General features: G+C 42.0%; 1 protein-coding gene across 4 annotated transcripts in view; it reads right to left on the bottom strand.

The window, feature by feature from the left end:
• The window catches only part of ARMH3 (armadillo like helical domain containing 3), a 197,961-nt gene that overhangs the window by 154,487 nt on the left and 17,708 nt on the right, over nucleotides 1-25,766 (bottom strand). For 3 of the 4 annotated variants that reach the window (XM_032179415.2, XM_058436068.1, XM_032179435.2), the window contains exons 7-13: nucleotides 18,005-18,061; nucleotides 16,876-16,919; nucleotides 15,769-15,829; nucleotides 13,991-14,037; nucleotides 13,392-13,467; nucleotides 10,265-10,358; nucleotides 5,756-5,857 (exon numbers count right to left, since the gene is read on the bottom strand). In XM_032179415.2, coding sequence (XP_032035306.1) covers nucleotides 5,756-5,857; nucleotides 10,265-10,358; nucleotides 13,392-13,467; nucleotides 13,991-14,037; nucleotides 15,769-15,829; nucleotides 16,876-16,919; nucleotides 18,005-18,061 — 481 coding nt within the window. The remainder of the gene's footprint in view (nucleotides 1-5,755; nucleotides 5,858-10,264; nucleotides 10,359-13,391; nucleotides 13,468-13,990; nucleotides 14,038-15,768; nucleotides 15,830-16,875; nucleotides 16,920-18,004; nucleotides 18,062-25,766) is intronic. The other variant, XM_032179424.2, reaches the window with a different exon arrangement.

Raw genomic sequence — 25,766 nt, 5'->3', positions numbered from 1 at the left:
GGGATGGCTGGGTCAAATGGTATTTCTAGTTCTAGATCCCTGAGGAATCGCCACACTGACTTCCACAATGTTTGAACTAGTTTACAGTCCCATCAACAGTGTAAAAGTGTTCCTATTTCTCCACATCCTCTCCAGCACCTGTTGTTTCCTGACTTTTTAATGATGGCCATTCTAACTGGTGTGAGATGGTATCTCATTGTGGTTTTGATTTGCATTTCTCTGATGGCCAGTGATGATGAGCATTTTTTCATGTGTTTTTTGGCTGCATAAATGTCTTCTTTTGAGAAGTGTCTGTTCATGTCCTTCACCATAAAAACCCTAGAAGAAAACCTAGGCAATACCATTCAGGACATAGGCATGGGCAAGGACTTCATGTCTAAAACACCAAAAGCAATGGCAACAAAAGCCAAAATTGACAAATGGGATCTAATTAAACTAAAGAGCTTCTGCACAGCAAAAGAAACTACCATCAGAGTGAACAGGCAACCTACAAAATGGGAGAAAATTTTTGCAACCTACTCATCTGACAAAGGGCTAATATCCAGGATCTACAATGAACTCAAACAAATTTACAAGAAAAAAACAAACAACCCCATCAAAAAGTGGGCGAAGGGCCTAGTATCTATTGTAAAGGTTAAGCAGAAGCTTCTTTAAGGTGACACCACCAAAGTCAGAAAAATCCCAAGGAATAAAGGCTTTAAAAGCAGGGGAAAACCCAAGGGAATCGGGGCTGGGCTTGGTGTCTCACACCTGTAATCCCAGCACTTTGGGAGGCTGAGGTGGGAGGATCACCTGATGTCAGGAGTTGGAGACAAGCTTGGCCAACATGGTGAAACCCCATCTCTACTAAAGATACAAAAATCAGCCAGGCGTGGTGGCATGCGCCTGTAATCCCAGCTACTCAGGAGGCTGAGGCAGGAGAATCGCTTGAATCCGCGAGGCAGAGGTTGCAGTGAGCCTAGAAGATCGTGCCACTGCACTCCAGCCTGGGTGACAGAGTGAGACTCTGTCTCAAACAAACAAACAAACAAAACCAAAGGAATGATAAATACAAAATTCTGGGCCGGGCCTGGTGGCTCATGCCTATAATCCCAGCACTTTGGGAGGCCGAAGCGGGTGGATCACAAGGTCAGGAGATGGAGACCATCCTGGCCAACATGGTGAAACCCCATCTCTACTAAAATACAAAAAATTAGCTGGGCATGGTGGCGCAAGCCTGTAATCCCAGCTACTCGGGAGGCTGAGGCAGGGGAATCACTTGAACCCGGGAGGCAGAGGTTGCAGTGAGCCGAGATCGTGCCACTGCACTCCAGCCTGGCGACAGAGCAAGACTCCGTCTCAAAAAAAAAAAAAAAAAAAATTCTGGAGAATGGAGAGGAGAGAAGTGATTAGGGAGGGGACACACAGGTAGCTTCAACAGCATTAATGTTGTTTTATTTAAGAGTGGTAGGTTCACATGTTCATTTTATTATTATACTTTATAAGTTATGCTATTTATTATAGTTATTATAAACTTTATACCTTATTATACATATCTATTAAAAGTATCTTTTTGGGTTTAAAGGATAAATATATAATAAAAAGGAAAAAGATAATATCCTCATGGGGGCGGGTGGTGGAAGCAGAGCCAAGAAAAAGTTGCTTCTGTTGCTGCTAAAAACATAATGAGATGCTGTTAGCCAAGGCATGTAGCAGGTCAGGGGCTGAGGAAGCAAGAAAGCTGGGCCAATAAAGCCACACAGGAGTCATTTTTGAAATTAACTCTTCATTCCTAACCTTGCCCTTTGCCATATTTAGGTTGCCTGTTGGCCAAGACCACTCATTCTGCAATTAATCAGCCTTTAATTTTGCCTTCCATTTTATGGATGGCAAGTGACCAGGACAAAGAGGCTTATATAATCACTAAAGCTAAAAATGAGTTCCAAGGGCCTCAGTTCACTGTGTTATATCAGGCAAAGCTAAAAGTTCATTTTCTAGGTCACATCCATGCAGTTTCTCTATTCTGTGGTTGCTGCAATACTTCTAGAGAAAGGAAGAGGTTACCATTTCCATAAAGAAGCATGGCTTCAAGAAAGTGATACACAAGTCTGGTTATCCTTGCTTACCAGATCTCTCTTGCCAAGTCTCAGAGGTTCAGCTATCTCTGCAGCTCCCAATGGACTGTTTTATGTTAGGAGTTAGTGACATGGACTACTTACATCTATCTCATCCCTGATATAGCTCTCTCTCTTGAAAGAGAACACTTGCAAAACATAAAGGAAGAAAAAAGTCTAAGTTTGCAAGGCAGAAATCTCCAAGAGCTAATACAATATGTCTGAGTGTAACATATCTTAGACTCTGCCCACCCAGGCTCCTTTCTGCTCTGGCAATTCTTCATTTCCCATACTCACCTTTTAGCTCTCCTATCTCTGTCTACCAATGTTTCTTTCTCACTCTAAAAGCCTCCGAATCCTGGTCTTCGTCTCCTATGCAGTTCTTGCCTTTCAGCTCCATTCTGAAACTTCTGAAAACTCTCCAACCAGAAACCTGCCTACCTCACTTGGCAAATAAGAGCCTTCTAGAGTTATACTTAATGCCTAAGGGAAACTTAAACCACCTGCAAGGCATTAATCTCTCCTCAGAGAAAGTAAAGTGGCAAAAACCATAGTATTTCAGCAATTTTGCTTCTAAAGTGGAACTGGTTTTTTTGTTATTTGGGAATCTGAAGTTCATCTGCGGACCATAATTTAAGAACCCAAATGTAAACTACTGAACAGTTAGTTCCTAAAAAGGATTTAAAGATTCTTATAAATAAGTCTTAAAAAGGAAGAATCTATGCCAAATTGTTAAGTGATTAACTCTGGAGAGTTTAAATTACAAAGAACTTTCACTTTCTAAGTTAACTATTGCTAGAACATTTTAATTTTTAATAAGAATATTTCAATTATTTTTGTAATTAGGAAAAAAAATCCTTTTTTTTTTTTTCTGAGACAGAGTTTTGCCCTTGTCGCCCAGGCTAGAGTGCAGTGGCATGATTTTGGCTCACAGCAACCTCCGCCTCCCACATTCAAGCGATTCTTATGCCTCAGCCTCCCAAGCAGCTGAGATTACAGGCATCCACCACCACGCTGGCTGATTCTTGTATTTTTTAGTAGAGACAGGTTTTCACCATGTTGGCTAGGCTGGTCTCAAAGTCCTGACCTCAGGTGATCCTCCCACCTAGGCCTCCCAAAGTGCTGGGATTACAGGCGTGAGCCACAGCGCCTGGCCAAAAAATCCTTTTAAATAGGAGAAGCCCACTGGATCAACCTGTAGGTACCAAAAGAAATGCTAACAAAAATGTTCATTAAAATGCTAGCTTTGTGTCCCAAAAAAGCAAGCATTTTGAGGACAAATGGGGATACTGAAATAGGGACTAAATATTACATGATATTAGAGAATTATTGTTGACTTTCTTAGATATAATAATGGTATTCTGGATATCCAGGAAAATGTCCTTAACTTTAGGTGATATTTATGTGTAAAGCAGAGTCATGATGTCTGCAACTTCATTTAAAATGATTCAGCCAGGCCGGGCGTGGTGGCTCATGCCTGTAATCCCAGCACTTTGGGAGGCTGAGGTGGGCGGATCACAAGGTCAGGGATTTGAGACCAGCCTGGTCAACACGGTGAAACCCCGTCTCTACTAAAAATACAAAAATTGGCCAGGTGTTGTGCCACATGCCTGTAGTCCCAGCTACTCCAGAGGCTGAGGCAGGAGAATGGCTTGAACCTAGGAGGCGGAGGTTACAGTGAGCCTTGGCTGCAATTGCACTCTAGCCTAGGCAACAGAGCAAGACTCTGTCTCAAAAAAATCAAAAATTAAATAAAATAAAATGATTCAGCCAAAATAACAACAACGACACACAGAAAGAAATTTAAGTGCAAACCAAGTATGGTAAAATGTTAATGAGTATATAGGTAAATCACTTCATAATTATTTTCAACTTCTGTATCCTAGAATTTTTTCATTACAAAAAATCGAGGAAAAAATGCTAGCTCGGTGTCACCATGAAATCAAAGGCTTACTTCCAGGCAATCCTAAAACTGGGATATATTCCACTTATATCAGGTTCCTAGAGTAGTCAAATTTATAGAGGCAGAAAGCAGAATGGTGGCTGCCAGGTCTTGGGGCAAGAGGAGAATGGGGTATTAGTATTTAATGAGTACAGAGTTTCCATTTTGTAAGAAGAAAAAGTTCTGAGGCCAGGTGCGGTGGCTCACACCTGTAATCCCAGTACTTTGGGAGGCCAAGGTGGGCAGATCACTTGAGCCCAAGAGTTCAAGACCAGCCTGGGCAACATGGCGAAACCCCATATCTACAAAAAATACACACACACACACACACACACACACACACACACACAAAAATTATCCAGGTATAATGGTGCACACCTGTAGTCCCAGCTACTCAGGAGCCTGAGGTGGGAGAATCACCTGAGCCCAGGAAGTCGAGGCTGCAGTGAGCTGAAATCACACTACTGCACTCCAGCCTGGGTGACAGACTGAGACCCTGCCTTCAAAAAAAAGAAAAAAGAAAAAGTTCTGGAGATGGATGGTGATGATATTTTTTTTTTGTTTTTTTTTTGTTTTTTTTGTTTTTTTTTGAGATGGAGTCTCACTCTGTCATGCAAGCTGGGGTTCAGTGGCGTGATCTCAACTCTCTGCAACCTCCACCTCCCAGGTTCAAGCGATTCTCCTGTATCAGCCTCTCAAGTAGCTGGGATTACAGGCACATGCCACCACGCCCGGCTAATTTTTGTATTTTTAGTACAGACAAGGTTTCACCATGTTGGCCAGGCTGGTCTTGAACTCCTGGCCTGAAGTGATCCTCCCGCCTCGGCCTCCCAAAGGCCTGGGATTACAGGCATGAGCCACCACACCCAGCCAGTGATGATGGTTGTACAAAAATATGGAAGTAAGTAATGCAACTAAATAGTACATTTAAATATGGTTAAGATGGTAAATTTTGTTATATATACTTTACCACAATAAAAACAAACACATAAAAATTGTGAACACTCACGTAAATCCTGTATATACAAAAATGCTAAGTAGGGGAAAAAAAACAAAACTAAGATATATACTGGATAGAATTTGCTGTGTCTCCTCCCAACCCCTTCTCACTCCTAGGACAACTACTCCACTACTCTACCACCAAGTAAAAGGCCATAGCAAAATCATAAACAGAGGAAAAACAGGAAATCACACAACAAAACCTCAAACTTTTCCAACACTCAATCTTCTCCCACTTCCACTCTTGCATTTCTAGGATGGCTACTGACACTTCTATTTTAAGTGTTAAAGAACAGAGTCCCTCTGAATCTCACCTCTTCCTACTGTACTGTGTACGACAGTCCTCTAATTCTCACCACGAGCTGATGCTTTCAGTTCCTGTCCTCAAAAGGGAATTCCCTGAAGCGTGCTAATCCCTCCACTTCCCACACATGAGTCTGCATCTACTTACCAAGATCTGCTAAGAAGATTTGCTAGTTTTCAAAGAGACCAATTTTTTTCCTGTTCTATTTTTGAGTACTCCCCTCCAGCTTCAGGTTTTCCCAACATCACCTAATTGCCATCTAGCAGTGAGACATCACGTTTTCCAGCAATGAAGACCATGTACACAAGGCCCCAATAGTTCATCTTGTCAAAGCTTCAAAATATTAATGTTGCTCTTTGATGCTAGCTGCCTGCCACACCTTCGACTTCCTGAGCCCCCAAAATAGCTATGGCTTACCTTTGGTGTCCTGCATGACAATTGAGCTATACTTTAAAAAGGTTATCAGTAGATTACTGGTCTGTACATCTGCATCCAGTGGGAGTTCCACAGAACTTATAACTGGAATAGAACAGATAAAAGGCACTTAGCCTCCAACATATTCCATCTAACACTTCTACCCACATAGCCAATTTGCCAGCAGGCAAAAAAATCACTAAATAAGCTTTTTCCACAACAGAGGAAGGACCAAGTGCTCATCATAAAACTTTTATCTACTCTTCCTAAGCCTGTAGAGTCCCCTTCCTATTCCCCAAATTAAGCCCAGTGACCTGCTCTCCTATCTAGGGCCAGTCTCCAAGAACGGTGCTTTTTCTCCCAACATCCTGGGAAGGGTATGTTGATTCCACTTCCTGCCCCAAGTACCCCCAAAGAGTTTAAGGCCCTTCTTAAAGGCACTTTGATTTCTACCTGAAGCAAAGATCTGTATTGAATATAAATGAGTTTTACTTTGATGGGTCTCCTGCTTAAAATCAGTGAAGATTCCTTCCTAACAAGGAGAAATCTTGCTGAATTTTGAGAACAAGTCTTTAGGCTGGACGTACCCATGATAGAGAGGGGAAAATGTTAAGGCAGAAGTATATTCAAATTCTGCCACTATTAAATGGCAGACTTCCCTGCCCCCCTTGAGGGAACTGAAAAGTAATAGTAGACTGAAAACAGATGAACAGGCCAAGCGCAGTGGCTCACGCCTGTAATCCCAGCACTTTGGGAGCCCGAGTTGGGCACATCACCTGAGGTAAGGAGTTCAAGGTCAGCCTGGCCAACATCTCTACTAAAAATACAAAAATTAGCTGGGTGTGGTGGCCAGTGCCTATAATCCCACCTACTAGGGAAGCTGAGGCAGGAGAATTGCTTGAAACCGGGAGGCAGAGATTGTAGTGAGCCGAGATGGCGCCACTGCACTCCAGCCTGGGTGACACAGTGAGACTCTGTCACAAATAAATAAATAAACAAATAAAAACAGATGAACATTACTGATTGGAACAGCCTGGGAACTGAGTTTTATATACCTAGCTGATGTTTCTAAGAGAAATTCTCCACAAAGTTCTCTGAGCCACAGTCCCAATGAACAATGACAGATAATTGGTCTCTAATGACCAGGGCTGACCCATACAGAACACAATATTTTCTTTTTTTTTTGAGACAGAGTCTCGCTCTGTTGCCCAGGCTGGAGTGCAGTGGTGCCATCTCAGCTCACTGCAACCTCCGCCTCCTGCATTCAAGCAATTCTCCTGACTCAGCCTCCCAAATAGCTTGGATTACAGGCACCCACCACCATGCCCAGCTAATTTTTGTATTTTAGTAGAGACAGGGTTTCACCATGTTGGCCAGGCTGGTCTTGAACTCCTGACCTCAAGCCATCCACCCGCCTCGGGCCTCCCAAAGTGTTGGGATTAAGGCATGAGCCACTGTGCCCGGCCCAGAACACAGTCTTAATGGAGGCTTCCCAAAATTCTAAGACTTTAAATTAGACTCAGACCTCTTGTTAAGTGCTTTTACACTGCCTAAGACACAATATATAAGTAAAAGGAGTCTTATAATGGCCCAGAAAAGCTAGAGAATCTATGGCTTTCTGCTATATTTTCAGCCATGAAGACTCAGTTGACTTTGGGATATTACTCATAATATGTATTCATAACCATAACAGATCCCTCTGGAATTATTACGATATATGCAGAGAACGTTTATTAACAGTGGGAAACATGTGCATATTATGAACCCATAATAAACAGCAAGCACAACAAAAAGCCTTATGAAAAGAAATCAGCATGCCCAACCCCTGGCTATTTTCCCAGTTAGGCCTCCAAGAGCTAATATAAGACAAATATATTTTTATGTTGAAATACTAAAAGGTTTTAATTCATGTTATGGGTTAATGACCCAAGACTGTCATTTCAAACCACAGCCTGTTTTGAAGCTCAGAACCCATAATCATCTCTTTGTACAATAGAAGGAGGCACCTAACTGGTAAGTGGGGCTTTTTCCTGCTCATACACAGCAATAACTGGAAAACTATCTTATATAATATGTAGAAATATAGAAGTATATGTATTTTTAGTTTACCAGAAAGTCCTCTCATGCCAAGGCTGAGTTGTCAAATGTCAAGTCTGAGCTGAAAACAAATGTTATAGCTAAACTGCCGGCTTTTAAAAATATGGCTCTGGTGACATACCTTTAAATATAAGTGGGCTACTGAACACTACTATAATTAAGATCTAAAAATTAAAAACAAGGTTGTAATACTTAGGAACCCTACAGAAGGAAATGAGTTAGGAGACAGGGAAAAGAACAAATAGAACAGAGACAGAATAAAATCCCTCACAAATTAAAATCTTCTTCCTAAGGAAGAGTCATTCCTTGATCTTTGGCTTCATAATTCTTCCCAGCAGCTTTTGTCAAGGGAGACAGTCATTTGAAAGTGGGCTGACTTGATCTTCCCACTAGAAAAAATAAAAGCTCACTGGTTGTAGGTAAGTAAGCACAAATCCTGCCATTGCATAATCAAGTGTGTGGGTGGAAGTGTTCACAATGAACAGTTTGAAAGGCAGTTCTCTGAAGCATCCAAACCCCAACATCACATGGAACTCATATATATATATATATTGCTTTTGATATCCATGGTAACCGGGCAGGCTTCATTCTTAAAGAGAAAGTACAGGATTTCCATTGGGTTATTCTGTGGCCCGAATAAACAGAGACAAGTAGGCAATCCTTACTACTTGCTCCTTCTCAGTAAGATACTTTAGGGCTGGGCATGGTGGCTCATGGGTGTAATCCCAGCACTTTGGGAGCCCGAGGCAGGCGGATCACCTGAGTTCGAGACCAGCCTGGCCAATATGGTGAAACCCCATCTCTACTAAAAATACAAAAATTGGCCAGGCGTGGTGGCTCACGCCTGTAATCCCAGCACTTTGGGAGGCAGGCGGATCACAAGGTCAGGAGATCAAGATCATCCTGGCTAACACTGTGAAACCCTATCTCTACTAAAAATACAAAAAATTAGCCGGGCGTGGTGGCACGCACCTGTAGTCCCAGGGAGGCTGAGGCAGGAGAATCACTTGAACCTGGGAGGTGGAGGTTGCGGTGAGCCGAGATTGCGCCACTGCACTCCAGCCTGGGTGACAGAGTGAGACTCCGTCTCAAAAACAAATAAATAAATAAAAATAAAAATACAAAAATTAGCCAGGCGTTGTGGTACATGCCTGTAATCCCAGCTACTCAGAAGGCTGAGGCATGAGAATCGCTTGAATCCGGGAGGCAGAGGTTGCAGTGAGCCGAGATCACACTACCACACTCTAGCCTAAATGACAGGGAGACTCTGTCTCAAAAAAAAAAAAAAGATATTTTGGGATTTGGCTTTCAATTCTAAACAGATCCAATTTGCTACCATACATATGACTAACAATGGCACCTCCCTGTCATAGTTCTGTACTGTTTATACTGCCTGGAAATGTTACTGCCACAGGTGGTATATGAAAACTTAAAGGAGAGAAAGAATAAAGAAGGTCATTTCACGAACAGTGGGGAGGCAAAAAGAAAGTATCAAAGTTGGATTGTCTGTACTTCTTTACCCAAAACAAGGTCAATCTTTGAGCTACAACATCAAATATTAACATAGATAGTTTTTAGGCTACAATATTCCACCAAACACACTCAGCCTATAATAGACCTCAATGTTTTTGGCAAAAATTCATAATTTCTTTTCTGTTGCCTTTTTCTTAGGTTCCAGCCATAAGATTTATGAAGGAGAAATTTTCACCATTGTTGTCGAGGGAGAGAAATCTTACATATCCACCAAACTCCCAATTATAATATACTCAAAGCCTGTCATTTCCAACTGGGAGTGGCTGATAGACACATAACAGTGAATGAGAGCCAGGTTCACATTCTCATTCATTTATTCAACAAATATTTATCAAGCAAGTACCATGCCGGGCACTATGCTAGGCATATAGTAGCAAACAAAATAGACAAGATCCTGCTTACACGTTTGGGTTCTCAGTCTCTACTCTCACTAATTTTAGGCAAACTGCTTCATTTCTCTGGCCTTAATTCCCTCATTGATCACATGCTAACATCACATAACATTACTATTTTACATTCATTTCAGTGCTTTATAATCACAAGGTGGCATTTTTCACAAAATATCTCATCTGAGCCTCACAAGGACTCTGAGACTGTGGCAGGACAGGCATTACTGACCTTTCAGGTCTAGTACTCCACGCCTCTACAACTACTCCCTGAGAAGGAAAAGCTAGAGTTATGTAAGCTTCTTTTACAGAGAAAATCGCTGGACTGTCTTTTTCCAAAGTTTTCTTTGGAAATTTAGGAGGCCTGAAGGATAGTACTACAGACAAATTTAGTGGGAAAAATTAACAACTACGTTCTTTGTTGAACACGGCTATGCTCACTCTGAGAGATCTAAGATCATATTAACCAAGAAAAGCAAAGTGGTGGTTGGCTCACCATCAGAGGAAGGCGGTGTGGTCCCAAGTGGTGTGACTGGGGTTGTAGGAGCAGGACTGACAGGAGTCGTCACCAAGCCCATTTCTGGATGGCTCTGAAAAAGATACACAGATGTGTAAGAAAACAGAAAATCCAGTTCTCCCTGAGTATCAACTGCCTAATACCAATAAGGACTGGTATTCCGGACCTTATAATTTTTTTTTTGAGACAGCATCTTGCTATGTTGTCCAAGCTGGTCTCGAAATCCTAGGCTCAAGCACTCTCCTGCCTCAGCCTCCTGAGTAGGTAGCACTACAGATGCATGCCACTGTGCCCCTAGTCTCATAATTAGAAAGCTCACTGAGGCTGGGCACAGTGGATCACACCCATAATCCCAGCACTTTGGGAGGCCGAGGCAGGCAGATCACGAGGTCAGGAGATGGAGACCATCCTGGCCAACATGGTGAAACCCCGTCTCTACTAAAATACAAAAAATTAGCAAGGCATGGTGGTGCATGCCTGTAGTCCCAACTACTCGGAAGGCTGAGGCAGGAGAATCACTTGAACCCAGGAGGCGGAGGTTGCGGTGAGATGATATCACGCCACTGCACTCCAGCCTGGTGACAGAGCAAGACTCTATCTCAAAAAAAAAAAAGAAAAGAAAAAAAGCTCACTGAGAAGGGACTACTTCTGCATTTAGTTCTCATGAGTACTTGATTACGGCTGATGCTTGCTAATCTCTAATAAGCTCTGTGTGCTAATTTATCTTAAGCAACTAGGTTCCCATTACATAAGTTTTTCTGTGGCACCATAGAAATTAAAAAAAAAAAAACTGGGTAAACAAATATACAGGATTATTCTACAAGAGAGCAGAGAACATTTGCAATCCCATCCGGACCTGGGATCTCATCAGATCAACCTAAAACACATCAATAGGCTGTTCTGATAACCACATAATTGACTAGTAGATGTACATGAGTCAAGGGGATACCAGGTACTATAAAAAGAGCTATTCAGCCAGGTGCGGTGGCTCACATCAGTAATGTCAGCACTTTTGGGAGGCCGAGGCAGGTGGACCACGAGGTCAGGAGATCAAGACCATCCTGGCTAACACAGTGAAACTCTGTCTCTACTAAAAATACAAAAAAAAAATTAGCCAGGTGTGGTGGCGGGCACCTGTAGTCCCAGCTACTCGGGAGGCTGAGGCAGGAGAATGGCCTGAACCCAGGAGGCAGAGCTTGCAGTGAGCAGAGATCATGCCACTGCACTCCAGCCTGGGTGACAGAGCAAGACTCCGTCTCCAAAAAAAAAAAAAAAAAGCAAAAGAGCTATTCAGACGTTGGCCTTCCTGTTCCACAACAAACAAAAGTCTGTGTTGCCTTCACTGGGAGGCAAAGACATAGTGAGACACCCAGTAGGGACCAAAACAGATGACACTTCTGCCCCTAACCTTTCTTAGCCATCCCTCCCACATCAGCTCTTGAGAATTAAGCTGAGTGACAGCTGTTTTAAACTTCCCTTTTCTTCCCTAACAGCTTTACCAGCACTTTACCTTCCTCACCTCTTCCTTTAAAATCAGTTATAGGATTTGAAGAGCAGATAAGAAACGGAGTGAAAATAATAACTAAAGTCTCTATGTTATCAGCCATGAAAACTCTTAAGTGTTCTATGAAGCAGATCTCAAACCAGCACGATGCTTTTTAAGCATGACCTTATTTTTGTGTTAAAATTCAAATCAATAGATTCCATATACATCTACCTTTTGAGAAAAAGCATTAGCAAACTTTCTTTTTTTTTTTTTTTTTTTTGAGACGGAGTCTTGCTCTGTCGCCCAGGCTGGAGTGCAGTGGCGCGATCTCGGCTCACTGCAAGCTCCGCCTCCTGGGTTCACGCCATTCTCCTGCCTCAGCCTCTCCAAGTAGCTGGGACTAGAGGCGCCCGCCACCATGCCCGGCTAATTTTTTTGTATTTTTAGTAGAGACGGGGTTTCACCGTGGTCTCGATCTCCTGACCTGGTGATCCGCCCGCCTCGGCCTCCCAAAGTGCTGGGATTACAAGCGTGAGCCACCGTGCCCGGCCTGCAAACTTTCCCTTAAAATAACCCTACATACATAAACAGTCTGGCTTTAAGATAAAAACACTTTATCAAATTTTTTAAATGGCTTTCATGAACAGCTCTTGAGTTCTCGGTCTACTTTAGTCCTCTTCTATGCCAATTACTGCGGCTATCCCTCAGACATGTGACCTATCGCTCAGTATTCTGGGGGTATTTTTGTTTGTTTTTTATTTTGTTTTGTTTTTATTTTATTTTATTTTGTTTTATTTTATTTTATTTTATTTTATTTGAGACAGAGTCTCGCTCTGTCCCCCAGGCTGGAGTGCAATGGCACGATCTCGGCTTACTGCAAGCTCCGCCTCCCAGGTTCATGCCATTCTCCTGCCTCAGCCGCCCAAGTAGCTGGGACTACAGGTGCCCACCACCACGCCCAGCTAATTTTTTTTTTTTTTTTTTTGTATTTTTAGTAGAAACAGGGTTTCACCGTGTTAGCCAGGATGGTCTTGATCTCCTGACCTTGTGATCCGCCCACCTCAGCCTCCCAAAGTGCTGGGATTACAGGCAGGAGCCACAGCACAGGGCCCAGCGCTCAGTATTCTATGACTTCCTTTCAATGCATGCAAACCACGTTATCTGTTAACAGCTAACCTTAACCTGGCCAGGATATTTTTTACTTTTTTCCTCTGGAAATTGGTGAAATAATAAGATGAGTGGCTTGGCCTATTTTATCTCCTGTTGTAATTCCACAGTGGTGTGGAAAGCAGGCAGCCCAATATAAAAATCCACATAGCAGATAATACCAGGGATTTCTAATGAGCAAAATGAAGTCATGACAACTCATTTGGGTTAATAGGATCAGTAAACTGGCCAAAAAAACTAACTTTGCACGTTATTAGACCCATTTCAGCACCGATGGAAACATACATATTTGAGGACAGCAGGAAACAAAGGCAACTGATTCAACTCCTTGTTACTATCACTTACCAATGCAAAGCAGAGTTTAAACAAGTACAGCCAGGTAGGCTTTTCAATGGAATTAATCGGTATGAAATTTAGGGAGAAAAAAATACTGGGATTTTTAATGTAACCAACCTGAGCTAATACTGTGATGAAGTTGCGATTTAAATGAACAGCTTCATAAAGTGCCAGAAGAATGGCCTCATTGGTTCTAAAGAAAAAGAGAACAAATTGAAGCGGCTTTTATAGTGGGGAGAGTTAAACAGTATAACCATGAAGATAAGATTGGATTGCACCCCAGCGCCTCATTATCAATTCCTTTGCATTTCTAAAGTTCCCCTTTACTCGCCATTTGGGCGTATGCAAAAGTGTATAGGCAGGAGTCAGGGCCTTCACTTTAATTCCTTAGGACCAGTTCTCATCTACTTCATTATCTTCCCTCTGTTTTTCCACCTCAACCCAGTTAAGTCCTCAACTGGCTCAGACACTCATCCCTCTTTTGTTTCATTGCAGAGATAGGCTGGCAACAGTTGTTCAGCTTGTCGCTCAATACATATGAAAAGCAGAAATTTCTAAGGGTCCATTAATGTTCAAAACCCATGAAACATTTGAAAATCACCAAAAAAGTATGATGCTGTAAAAGATTAGCAAGAGGTAACACTGCACACTCTCATATCCAGCAGGACAGCCCACACTAAAGTCCAAGTCACTGCACAAGAATGTCAGGCACTTACTGTACTGAGATTTTCTCATGGGCATCTGCTATGAACATGCTGCCCACCTGTGGAAGAAAAGGGGAATTGCAAACTTATAGCAGGAGGATATGAGAGGAGCTTTTTGCCTAGGAAGCCTTTTGTCAGTGAAGAAAACAAGCTGCTTCCAGCTGGGGAGAACTTGGAACTCTGGGCCATAAGTCACACACGCTAAAACCAGCCCACTTTGAAAATCTTAAAAGACTCATAAGTAATAAATGAAATAATGAAATAAATGAAATAATGAGAATCCTACTAAATCATCTTGCCTAGTAAATCATCTTGCCTACTAAATCATCTTGCCTTAAAGAAAAAGCCTAGTACTTTTGTCCAACTCTCCTTTTCAGTGTGTAAGTTTAGTCACTCTGACAGTTAACCTACACATCTTCATCACTCTGTATCTTTCCTAGAAGTTGCTTATTTGAAGTCAGAAACTAATTTAGGAAAAACTTCACAGGAAGCAGGCTGACTTCAACCAACATAAAGCTATCTTTGGGAACAAATATTCGGGTTTCAGACCAAAGCTGTCTATATAAGATCCACTCTCCATTTTTCAGATAACAAAATCTTTAGTCTGTGTCCTAGTCAGAGCAAGTGAATAAGTAAATGGAGTAGGCTGCCTCTAATGCGTATGGTATCAGAAGCACTAAGATGCCCACCCCCACTAAAAAATACCTCTTCCACCTCCTTAATTATGCTTGAAACTATACACAAACCTATGGTGCTAGAGCTTCATGTGTTTGATACAAAACTTTCTGAAAACTTGACTGAAAGGCAGAGATATCTGGCAGCAGTATAATTGTATCTAATTCATTTAATCAAACACCAGTACAAAACTCAAACTTCTCTAGCCCCCAAGAGACTTCACTCATTTACATTTTGGAGTTAAAGAGTTTATCAGGCCCCTTCCTGAGAACAGGCTGAGAAGGCAGAAGAAACAATTCGTAAGCAGTGGGGGAAAAAAAATTGCAGAAGTGGAGGAGGAGAGGGGGCAACTGCTTCTTGCAATTGACCAAAAAATTGTCTTGCCCTAGAGCTGATTACTTGGATAATAATGCCCAGAAGACAGACTTTCTGAATCTGCCTAGATTCTAGAATCTCCTAGATTTATCTCTTCAAACTCAGTCTCAGATTATCTGGTACCAAATGCCAAGAAACCTTGCCCTGAAGTCTTGCAAACTGGACCAATAACTTCCCTAAAATTCAGATCTCTAAGCCCAAACCCTAAGCTATTAGAAGAGTGGCTCAGATCTACTGCACAATCGCTCAACCCTAGGACCAGCTATGAGGATCAAACAGCCATGGCAGACAGCAAAGGAGCATTCAGGAGAGCACTCAGATCCAAACCCTACTATACTGTGTTCCATAAAGTCAGTGCCTAAACGGAGCCAACTCTTTAGGAAGCAAATTCTGGCTTAATGTGTACCTTTTCTTTAGCCTTTAAAAATTAATTAATTAATTAATTAATGTGGAAAAACTAAGTACCAGAGAAACTAAAGCTCTCCTTTCCCCTATCTCACTTGGTTTTGAATCTCACTAAAGGTACATCAAAAGTGGGGATTTAAAAATAAAAAAAAGAAAGAAAGAAAGAAACTCACTAAAGGAAATACACTCCCCAAGAAAATCTGCTCTGAGCAGCCTCTCTCTTGTCATCATGCCATCACTTCAAATATCTGAACTTCGGAGCCCGATTTGTCCACCCCTGCAGACCACACTGTTTGTTTTTTTCAGGAGAAAAAAAAAAAAAAAGCAGCACTTACCATATTTGTTAAAGCAGAGAAAAAACCACTTTGGTGTTCTTCTTCCTTGTCTTTATACTGCCTAAACAAAAAGAACTAAATTCAACTCTAGGATTATTTATCAATTATGTCTTTGTCCTTGGCATTTGGGATAACCAGGGCAGAGCACTCTTAAAATTCTCTGACTCCAGAAAACTAAAGCATTATGACAATCAAGCATTATGACAATCCCTGCAAGCTAAGAGGCACCTGTCTGCTCTTGAGGTAGTGTGTACCAAAATGCCTGGCTACTTTGGGAGAGACTCAGACTTACAAAGCAGGCTGCAAAAGTGCCCTAACATATAGCTGATCCAGTTACTTCTCAAACAATCTATTACTTGAAAAGTGTGACAGCAAAATTACTTTAGGGCTACAACACTGAAAATCTTGTTTCTTTTTAAAGGAGGAGGAAGGAAATCAGTAAACTAAACTCTCTGCAGAGATGGGACAGATTTGAAGTTCTGATACCCAAGTGTGTGAGAAAAGTCTAGAGAGGAGCATGAAAGATCCTGCCTGGCCCTTGCCAGAATTAGGGATACTTCTGGTTTCCATTCACTAATGTCAGATCCTTCCAGCAAAAGGGAAAGCAAGCATCAATGAAGGGAGCCCCCAGGAGAAACAGGGACTCTGGGAAGTTGAGATTCATTCCCAATAAAAAAGAAACATCTGTCAAACTAGGGCTACCTAATATACTTTCTCCTTTTATATATTTTTTAAGATAACAAAAAAGCAGTCTCCACAACCTTTTTTAATGGAAAATACTTGTATGATACACTGGACTAAATGGAAGTGCCCACTTGTGGCTGGAAGACTAGTTAAAATGCTCTGTAATAGAATACCAAAAGTTGCAAAGGAATGTGCCTAACTGCCTAAAGAGACACTAACCTGGTGGCTACTTTTCCCCTGGTGTTAAAAACAATCCCTGCTAAGGCCATCAAGCAAAGCTAGAGCAAATACATCTGCCAGGGGCTATACCTCTGAATACTCTTAGACTAGGTAAGGGAATTTGACCCAAGAACTCTAACAAAACTCTAACAACCAATTCAAATGAAAATCAGACCCCCTTCCATTCTGGAAAGGTGGACTTACCTGTTGTACTCAGATAAAGCCTGAGCAATTACAAGTCCCATTCCCTAGAAGGGAAAAGATAGCACAGGTGAAATAAGACAGCAGCCTTTGGGGGTTGGTGATGATGCTAGAACAAGGTCAGAAAGAACACTAATTAGCCCAAGAAGTCCTGCCTGAAAGTTGGCAACAAGGACAGAAATTCTGAGCGGCACTGTCAAAGCATCAAAAGGAAGTTCTTTGGGAAGATTTTTCGTGTCTAATTATCTTAATGTTCCCAGGTACAATTAAAATGGATTATCAAGCGGTGAAACAGACCAGCCCAGATTGTTGACAATTTCACTGGCATCATTTTCACTTTGAAAGAGAAGATCCAGTTAGAATCTTCAAACAAAAAGCCCTCAAATGTCTCCAAAACAGCCACAGCAAGGTGACAATGAGTCCATGCTAAATGAAGGTGCACATAGATAAGCCACTTTCTTTAAAGCCACAGGAATGTAAAGGCAAGTAGCATTCAATAAATGTTAAAGTGACTTATCAACTTTCCCCCAGAACCTGTGATGCATAACACAAAGATCAACTAAGGCCACAGCATGAATCATGTGTGCATTTTTTTCATAAAGGAAATTGGAAAGAAGGAATAGGGTAGGATGGAAAGGGAATAAAGCAAGACACCTGGTCATCTTCTTCCTCCCTATATTCAGAGATCAGATGTTATTTCCCAAACTTTCAAGCATACATATAGTAGATATAGATCATCCCCATGTTTCAGCTTCACCAGGTCAGGCTATAAATACTATCTGGCTAGTTCTAAAAGAAGGAATCTCCCATCATTTAGTCATCTAAGCTTTCTTATTCTTGAATGTGTAATTTATTGACATCATAGGATAATCAACTTCAGCACACTATAACGTGAAACATAACCACTTCATCATGATTAGCAAGCAAATGTCCCCTCAAATCTTCCTTCCATGATAAGTCAGAAGACAGTAAAACGGTAGCACTGATGCACTAAAAAGAAATATTAATTCCCTCTCTACAAGCAGATGAAATTGACAGAATAGCTCTCTTCTCTCTGTTCTAAATGTACTTTCCACTGAAAGTAATACCACTGAATGCAAATAAGACAATACACAAGGATCCAGATACTCACATTGAGTGTGGCCTCATCATCCACGATAGATAGCTTCACAATATAAGGATTCACAGACTGTTAAGTAAGAGAAGAGACTCCAGGTAAGTCTGACCTTAAGAAAGCCCATTAGCTGTCTTCAAAGTGTTAATAAAAATGCTTCTATAAGGCCCTCTCTCTACAGTGATGCTCCTAATACACAGTCCCAATCCATATTGCCTGCTGACTCCTCCCATTTCCAGTTAATTTCTCAGTGTGTCTGGGCATTCATCAAGTGTACACACAAATACATATACACACCTCAGTTCAGTTCTGCCATTAGGCTGAATCAGTGCAGGCCCTATGTCCACCACTTCTACGATCTTTCTGTTTTACTTGCATCTAAAAAGTAAGTGAATGCTCCACAACACTCACTTTGTCCTACCCTACCAATAATTTACTAAGTCCATAGAGATAGCCGTCTTTCGGGGAACATAAAAGCTTCTTGCCATAAGGCACATATTTATAAGTTGCTAACTTACATTTTCATCCCAAAGGCTCCCTAACCATTTCACAAACTATATGCAAGGACTGATTCACCCACCCGTAAAGCAAAGCCACCTTGGGGTGGAAAGTGGAAGCTGCTTAACAGCCAGAGAGGTCATTTATGGAGATCTGATACCCAAATAACACTGCAGGGAGAGCTGAAAAAAAGGATGTAATTACCCAAACAACAATCTGGTCAGAACACTGGGATTTAATGATTGTCCCATCACTTAGAGCACTGGAAGAGTTCTTGGGTTTTTCCAGACCCAATCTCAGTTGGGCAGCATAAGAAAATGGTCATATATTTAAACTCATAAAGCAACATATATTTAAACTCATAAAGCAACTGGATCATCTCCTACAAGGGGGATGAGAACCAATGACCTTTCCTTACATCTATGGGATATGAGGAAAAATTTTATATAGATCAAGCACCAATTCTAATCCAAGAGAGGCAAGGAACAATAGTTCTCAGACTGGCAGTTTCTACAGCTACCAAAAAAAACTCATAACTGAGAAACTTGAAAACTCAACTGAAAGGCTCATTCCCCACACAGACCTATTTAACCAAGCTTCTGAGGGCATCTTTTGCATGTCAATTGGGAACAGAGAAAGAGACAGCTTTGCTTTCTTAACAGCCCAAATTTTTATAAGGTTTAATGCAACACAACTTAAGGTCTAAAACCCACTCCATTTGTTACTTGATCTGACAGAAGGAAGGCTCTCAACACTTCTTCCTATAACCAACAGTCAAATTCTGCTGATTCTACAGACCTCAGGGAAGCTCCCATGCAAGTGGGTCCTCGGAAAAGAAAATCAAGCAAAATCGGCTGACTTAGATATGCTGCCACGATCACAGTAACACTAGAAAGAGCAGACCACTATATCTTGGCATAATTTTTTAAAGTTCTAGTCACCCAAAAGTAGACTGTTTTAAGTTTTGGGGTTTTTTCTTGTTTTTTTTTTTTTTGAGACAGAGTTTTGCTCTTGTTGCCCAGGCTGGAGTGCAATGGCATGATCTCGGCTCACCGCAACCTCCGCCTCAAGCGATTCTCCTGCCTCAGCCTCCTGAGTAGCTGGGATTACAGGCATGTGCCACCACGCCCAGCTAATTTTGTATTTTTAGTAGAGACAGGGTTTCTCCACGTTGGTCAGGCTGGTCTCAAACTCCTGACCTCAGGTGATCTGCCTGCCTCAGCCTCCCAAAGTGCTGGGATTACAGGCGTGAGCCACTGCACCCAACCTGTGTTAGGTTTTAATTGGGGTCATCTGATTTCCAAGCAAACGTTTGCATTCTGCATTCTAGTTCTTCTGCTTATTAATTGCAACGAATCAGGCACATAAAGCTAAGTTTCTATTTCCTCATCTGTAAAATGAGGATACAGATTAAGTATCTCATCTAAAATGCTTTAGGGCTGGGCACGGTGGCTCATGCCTGTAATCCTAACACTTTGGGAAGCCAAGGTGGGAGGATCACTTGAGCCCAGGAGTTCAAGACCAGCTTGGGCAACATGGCAAAACCCTATCTCTACAAAAAATTTAAAAAGTTAGCCAGGCATAGTGGCACATGCCTGTAGTCCCAGCTACTCGGAAGGATGAAGTGTGAGGATCACTTGAGTCCAGGAGGTCAAGGCTGCAGTGAGCTGTGATCACATCCTTGCACTCCAGCCTGGGTAACAGAGTGAGACCCTGTCTCGATCAATCAATCAAACAAATATTTGGGATAGAAGTACTTAGGATTTTGGATTTAACATTTTGGAATATGTGCATTATACTAACCTGTTAAGCATCCCTAATCCAAAAATCTGAAATGCTCCAATGAGCATTTCCTTTTGAGTGTCATGTTGGTATTCAAAAAGTTTCAGATTTGGGGGCATTTTGAATTTCAGATTTTCAGATTAGAAACGGTCAACCTGTATTTTTTCTCCTGGGGTTGCTATAAGGCTTAAAGGAAGTAAGACACATCAAATCCTTAGCACAACAGCTGGTACATGCTAAAGGCTTAATAATTGGTACAGGTAGCTATGTGTTTTCCTCTTTTACATTATTATCACATTCAAAGGAAAGCTCTTTAGGAAAAAGGGCAGTGTGGGGAGAAAAGGAACAACTTAATTAGACATAATAAACAATATGGTAACTTCTGAGAAATGTCATGCTCTAGGAAACAGTTGGGATCTGAGTCACTTCATCTCAGGAGACTTGGCCAGCCTAGAAAGCCAGGATCTTATGTTGTGAAAATTTCTATTTTACCAAAGGCCAATTATTTAAACTATACCCCTGTTGTACCGGTCACTTTTTAAAACTGGAGGAAATCTACTTTTCATCCATAAGACAGAATTACAAAATCTGTGAGTCTTCACAGTATCACTCTACTAGGATCCTGCCTTTATTTGATTGCAGGTACACTTAACGTTTTCCATTGCTCTTCCCTAGACCTTTTTTGGGGGCTCTTTTGTCTTTTTAGATGAAATGATTAAAATGGAACACATTACTTGAAGTGAGGAAGAACTACACATTTACTACATGGTATCTTTTCTATCACTTTTATTGCTTAAGTCCAACAACTTCTTCACTTTCTTTGTGCTTAGTTGGGTACCCAGCCTCTCTGTGCCTCGGTACCTTTCTGGAAAGGTTACAACTTACCCCATTGGTCATGAGATTGATTGTGCTGGTGGCTAGAATGCTATTCTCCCCAGCACACTGTCTCATGCTAGTTTGCACAGAATTTCACCAGCTTTGGTTTTGCTATGTTCATCTGGAATTCTTCACGTTCCTGTCAAAAACCTTCCTTAATGGTTTCTGGTGAATGATTTATATCAAAAGCTGCAAAGCCCAGATATATTAGGCCCACCAGCTCGCCCTTGCCCACTATATTAATTCTTCTGGGGGGCTTCTGAAAGACTAGAGATGCATACTTCATTCCAGAAATATGATTCTCTCCAGTTCCTTGGCCATGTCCAATATTTCAGACTGACATTTGAGAGAGCCCTACTGAGCTGAGCCAGGATTCAGATCACAATCAGCGAAGCCAAGCCACTGCCTCAGAGTGGACTGCATCCAGTAGAATGTTCCAAAAATATTCATTACTGATGATAGTGTGTTCCTATCACATATAACCCTAACCTCTCTTTAACTATCCTCAGCATTTTTCCACAGCTATTTTTCTTGCAGTTGTAATGAGGCCCCAGAGGCTATTACATATGACAGAGATCAAAATGACTACCATGCCAGCCCCTCCAGATCATCAGTAAAACAGGTGTTGGGAATAAATTTCATATTTATGGCCGGGCGCGGTGGCTCACGCTTGTAATCCCAGCACTTTGGGAGGCCGAGGCGGGCGGATCACGAGGTCAGGAGATCGAGACCACGGTGAAACCCGTCTCTACTAAAAAATACAAAAAAAAAAAAAAATTAGCCGGGCGTGGTGGTGGGCGCCTGTAGTCCCAGCTACTCGGAGAGGCTGAGGCAGGAGAATGGCGTGAACCCGGGAGGCGGAGCTTGCAGTGAGCCGAGATTGTGCCACTGCACTCCAGCCTGGGCGACAGAGCGAGACTCTGTCTCCAGAAAAAAAAAAAAAAAAATTTCATATTTATTAGGAGCTCTACCCACCATTCATCAGTTCCTCCAAGACAATGAAAACAATCAGATCCTGGAATTTATAACACATTCACATTGCTCTGCATATTCTAGTCCCTCTTTAAGTATTCCTTTTTCACAGCCTCCCCTTCTTCCATATCTCTTCTTGTAAGAATAAGCTCCAGATTTTGTGTTACCCATCACTTTCAACCTGGCCAAATAAAGCCTAACTAGGAATCATATCAAAAATCACTAGGTGAAGATCCAGAAGTTCAAAAAAGAAAATTCTCTCTCCAGCTGGCCCAGTTCTCACAGTACTGCTACTTATTAAGTGAAGAAAGTCAGGTTGCCTCAGTGCAGCTCCTAACTTTTGGGTTCAGTAATGTACTCCTAGTGTCCAGGACTCAGTGCCAAATGCTTCCTACTCCTCAAAAGCAATCTTCAATGAAGCCTCCGGTCTTCCTTGAGTGGTCCCCTTCCTTTTCTGTGTATACTGCCTTTTGAAGGGAATCAAATATATGTGCCAACCCAAGTATAAATCTCTGGGTTCTGCTCTTCATCTCAAAAACCTATAAATCTGCACCTTGATTAATTCGGGGGCAAAAAGAACTCCAGAACTCATATGAATAAGGCACTGTCTTCAATTTTTCATTAAAATCAGGAGTTTCTAGGCCAACAGCGATACTTACATAAGCAGATTGCATAAGGAGATGTGATATACAGTGATGTGCTGCATAAGGACATTTTGGTCCATAATGGACTGCATATACTATGGTGATCCCATAAGATTATAATGGAACTGAAAAATCCCTATAACCTAGTGACATTTTAGCCATTATAACAGTGCAACACATTCATTACTCATATATTTGTGGTGATAACGGTGTAAAGAAACCTAATGTGCTGCCAGTCATATAAAAGTGTAGCACATACAATTATCAGCTGGGCACGGTGTCTCACTCCTGTAATCCCAGCACTTTGGGAGGCTGAAGTGGGTAGATCACTTGAGGTCAGGAGATCGAAACCAGCCTAGACAATATGGTGAACTCCATCTCTATCAAAAATACAAAAAAATTAGCTGGGCATGGTGGCGCATGCCTGTAGTCCCAGCTGCTCGGGAGGCTGAGGCAGGAGGATCATTAGAGCCCAGGAAACAGAGGTTGCAGTGAGCCAAGATCATGCCATTGCACTCCATCCTGGGCAACGGAGTGAGACACTGTCTCAAAAAAAAAGTACAGCACATACAATCATGTATAGTACCTACTACTTGATAATGACAATAAACGACTATGTTACTGGTTTATGTATTTACTATATTATACTTTTTTTTTCTTTTGAGATGGAATTTTGCTCTTTCACTCAGGCTGGAGAGTAGTGGTGCGATCTCAGCTCACTGCAACCTCCACCTCCTGGGTTCAAGCAACTCTCGTGCATCAGCATCCCAAGTAGTTGGGATTACAGGTGCACACCACCATGCCCAGCTAATTTTAGTATTTTTAGTAGAGATCGGGTTTTGCCATGTTGGCCAGGCTGGTCTCAAACTTCTGACCTCATGTGATCCACCCGCCTCAGCCTCCCAAAGTGCTGGGATTACAGGCATAAGCCACCACACCCAGCCTATACTATACTTTTTGTTGTTATTTTCTAGTGTACTCCTTCTACTTATTAAAAAAAAAAAAAAAGTTAACTGTAAAACAGCTGAAGGCGGGTCCTTGAGCAGGTATTCCAGAGGAAGGCATTATTATCATAGGAGATAACCGTTTCATGTGTATTATTTCCCTAAAGATCTTCCAAATGTGGAGGTGAAAGACAGTGATATTGATCATCTGGACCCTGTATAGGCCTATGCTAATTTGTGTGTGTGTGTCTCAGTTATTAACTAAAAAGTTTAAAAAATTTTTTAACTAAAAAAAGCTGGGCCGGGCGCGGTGGCTCACGCCTGTAATCCCAGCACTTTGGGAGGCCGAGGTGGGCAGATCACAAGGTCAGGAGATCGAGACCATGCTGGCTAACATGGTGAAACCCTGTCTCTACTAAAAATACAAAAAAAGTAGCCGGGTGTGGTGGTGGGCGCTTATAATCCCAGCTACTCCGGAGGCTGAAGCAGGAGAATGGCGTGACCCAGGAGGCAGAGCTTGCAGGGAGCCAAGATCGTGCCACTGCACTCCAGCCTGGGAGACAGAGTGAGACTCTGTCTCAAAAAAAAGCTTATAGAATAAAGATATATTCTTTTTATTCTTTAGGAGGCCGAGGCAGGTGGATCACGTGAGGTCAGGAGTTTGAGACCAGCCTGGTCTCAAACATGTCAAACATGTCATCTCAAACATGACAAAATATGGTACAATGTGTTTGTTTCAAGCTAAATGTTATTACAAAAGCGTTAAAAAGCTTTAAAAAATGTTTAAAGTTTATAAAGTAAAAGAGTTACAGTAAGTTAATTTACTATTGAAGAAAGAAAAACTTTAACAAATTTAACGTAGCCTAAGTATACAACGTTTATGAAGTCGACAGTTGGCCAGGCACGGTAGCTCACACCTGTAATCCCAGCACTTTGGGAGGCCAAGGCAGGCGGATCACTGGAGGTCAGCTCAAGACCAGCCTGGCCAACATGGTAAAACCCTGTCTCTACTAAAAATACAAAAATTAGCCGAGCATGGCCAGGCGCGGTGGCTCACACCTATAATCCAAGCACTTTGGGAGGCCAAAGCAGGTGGATCATGAGGTCAGGAGATCGACACCATCCTGGCTAACATGGTGAAACCCCGTCTCTACTAAAAATACAAAAAAATTAGCCGGGTGTGGTGGTGGGCACCTGTAGTCCCAGCTACTTGGGAGGCTAAGGCAGGAGAATGGCATGAACCCGGGAGACAGAGCTTGCAGTGAGCCGAGATCGAACCACTGCACTCCAGCCTGGACGACAGAGTGAGACTCTATCTCGGGAAAAAAAAAAAAAAAAAAGTCTATAGTAGTATACAGTAATGTCCTAGGCCTTCACATTCACTCACCACTCACTCAGACTCACCCAGAGCATTTTCCAGTCCTGCAAGCTCCATTCGTAGCAAGTGCCCTATTCAGGTGTATGATTTTTTTTACAGTTTTTTTCATGCTTCATGAAGATCAACAACTATTTTATATCTTTTATACCACACCTTTTCTAGGTTTAGGTTTTGTGTGTGTTTTTGTTTTTGAAACAGGATCTGGCTTTGTCACCCAGGCTGGAGTGCAGGGGCGTGACATCAGCTCATTGTAACCTCCACCTCCCGGGCTGAAGCCACCCTCCCACCTCAGCCTCCTGAGTAGCTGAGACTTCAGGCATGTGCCACCATGCCGGGCTAATTTTTGTATTTTTAAAAATATAGATGGAGTTTTGCCATGTTGGCCAGCCTGGTCTTGAACTCCTGGGCTCAAGCAATCCACCAGCCTTAGCCTCCCAAAGTGCTGGGATTACAGGCGTAAGCTACCGTCCCCAGCCTTAGATTTTTTTTTTTTTTTTAAAGATAGGGTCTCAGTATGTCACCCAGACTGGAGTTCAGTGGTGTAATCATGGCTCACTGTAGCCTCAAATTCCCGGGTTCAAGCAATCCTCCTGCTTCAGCCTCTCAAGTAGCTGAGACTACAGATGCATATAACCACAACCAGCTAATTTTTTTTTTTTTTTTTTTTTGAGACAGAGTCTCGCTCT

The sequence above is a fragment of the Hylobates moloch genome, unplaced genomic scaffold (genome assembly GCF_009828535.3).
Source record: "Hylobates moloch isolate HMO894 unplaced genomic scaffold, HMol_V3 SCAFFOLD_3, whole genome shotgun sequence".
Classification (NCBI taxonomy): domain Eukaryota; kingdom Metazoa; phylum Chordata; class Mammalia; order Primates; family Hylobatidae; genus Hylobates; species Hylobates moloch.
This window is presented reverse-complemented; position numbering and strand designations above follow the sequence as displayed.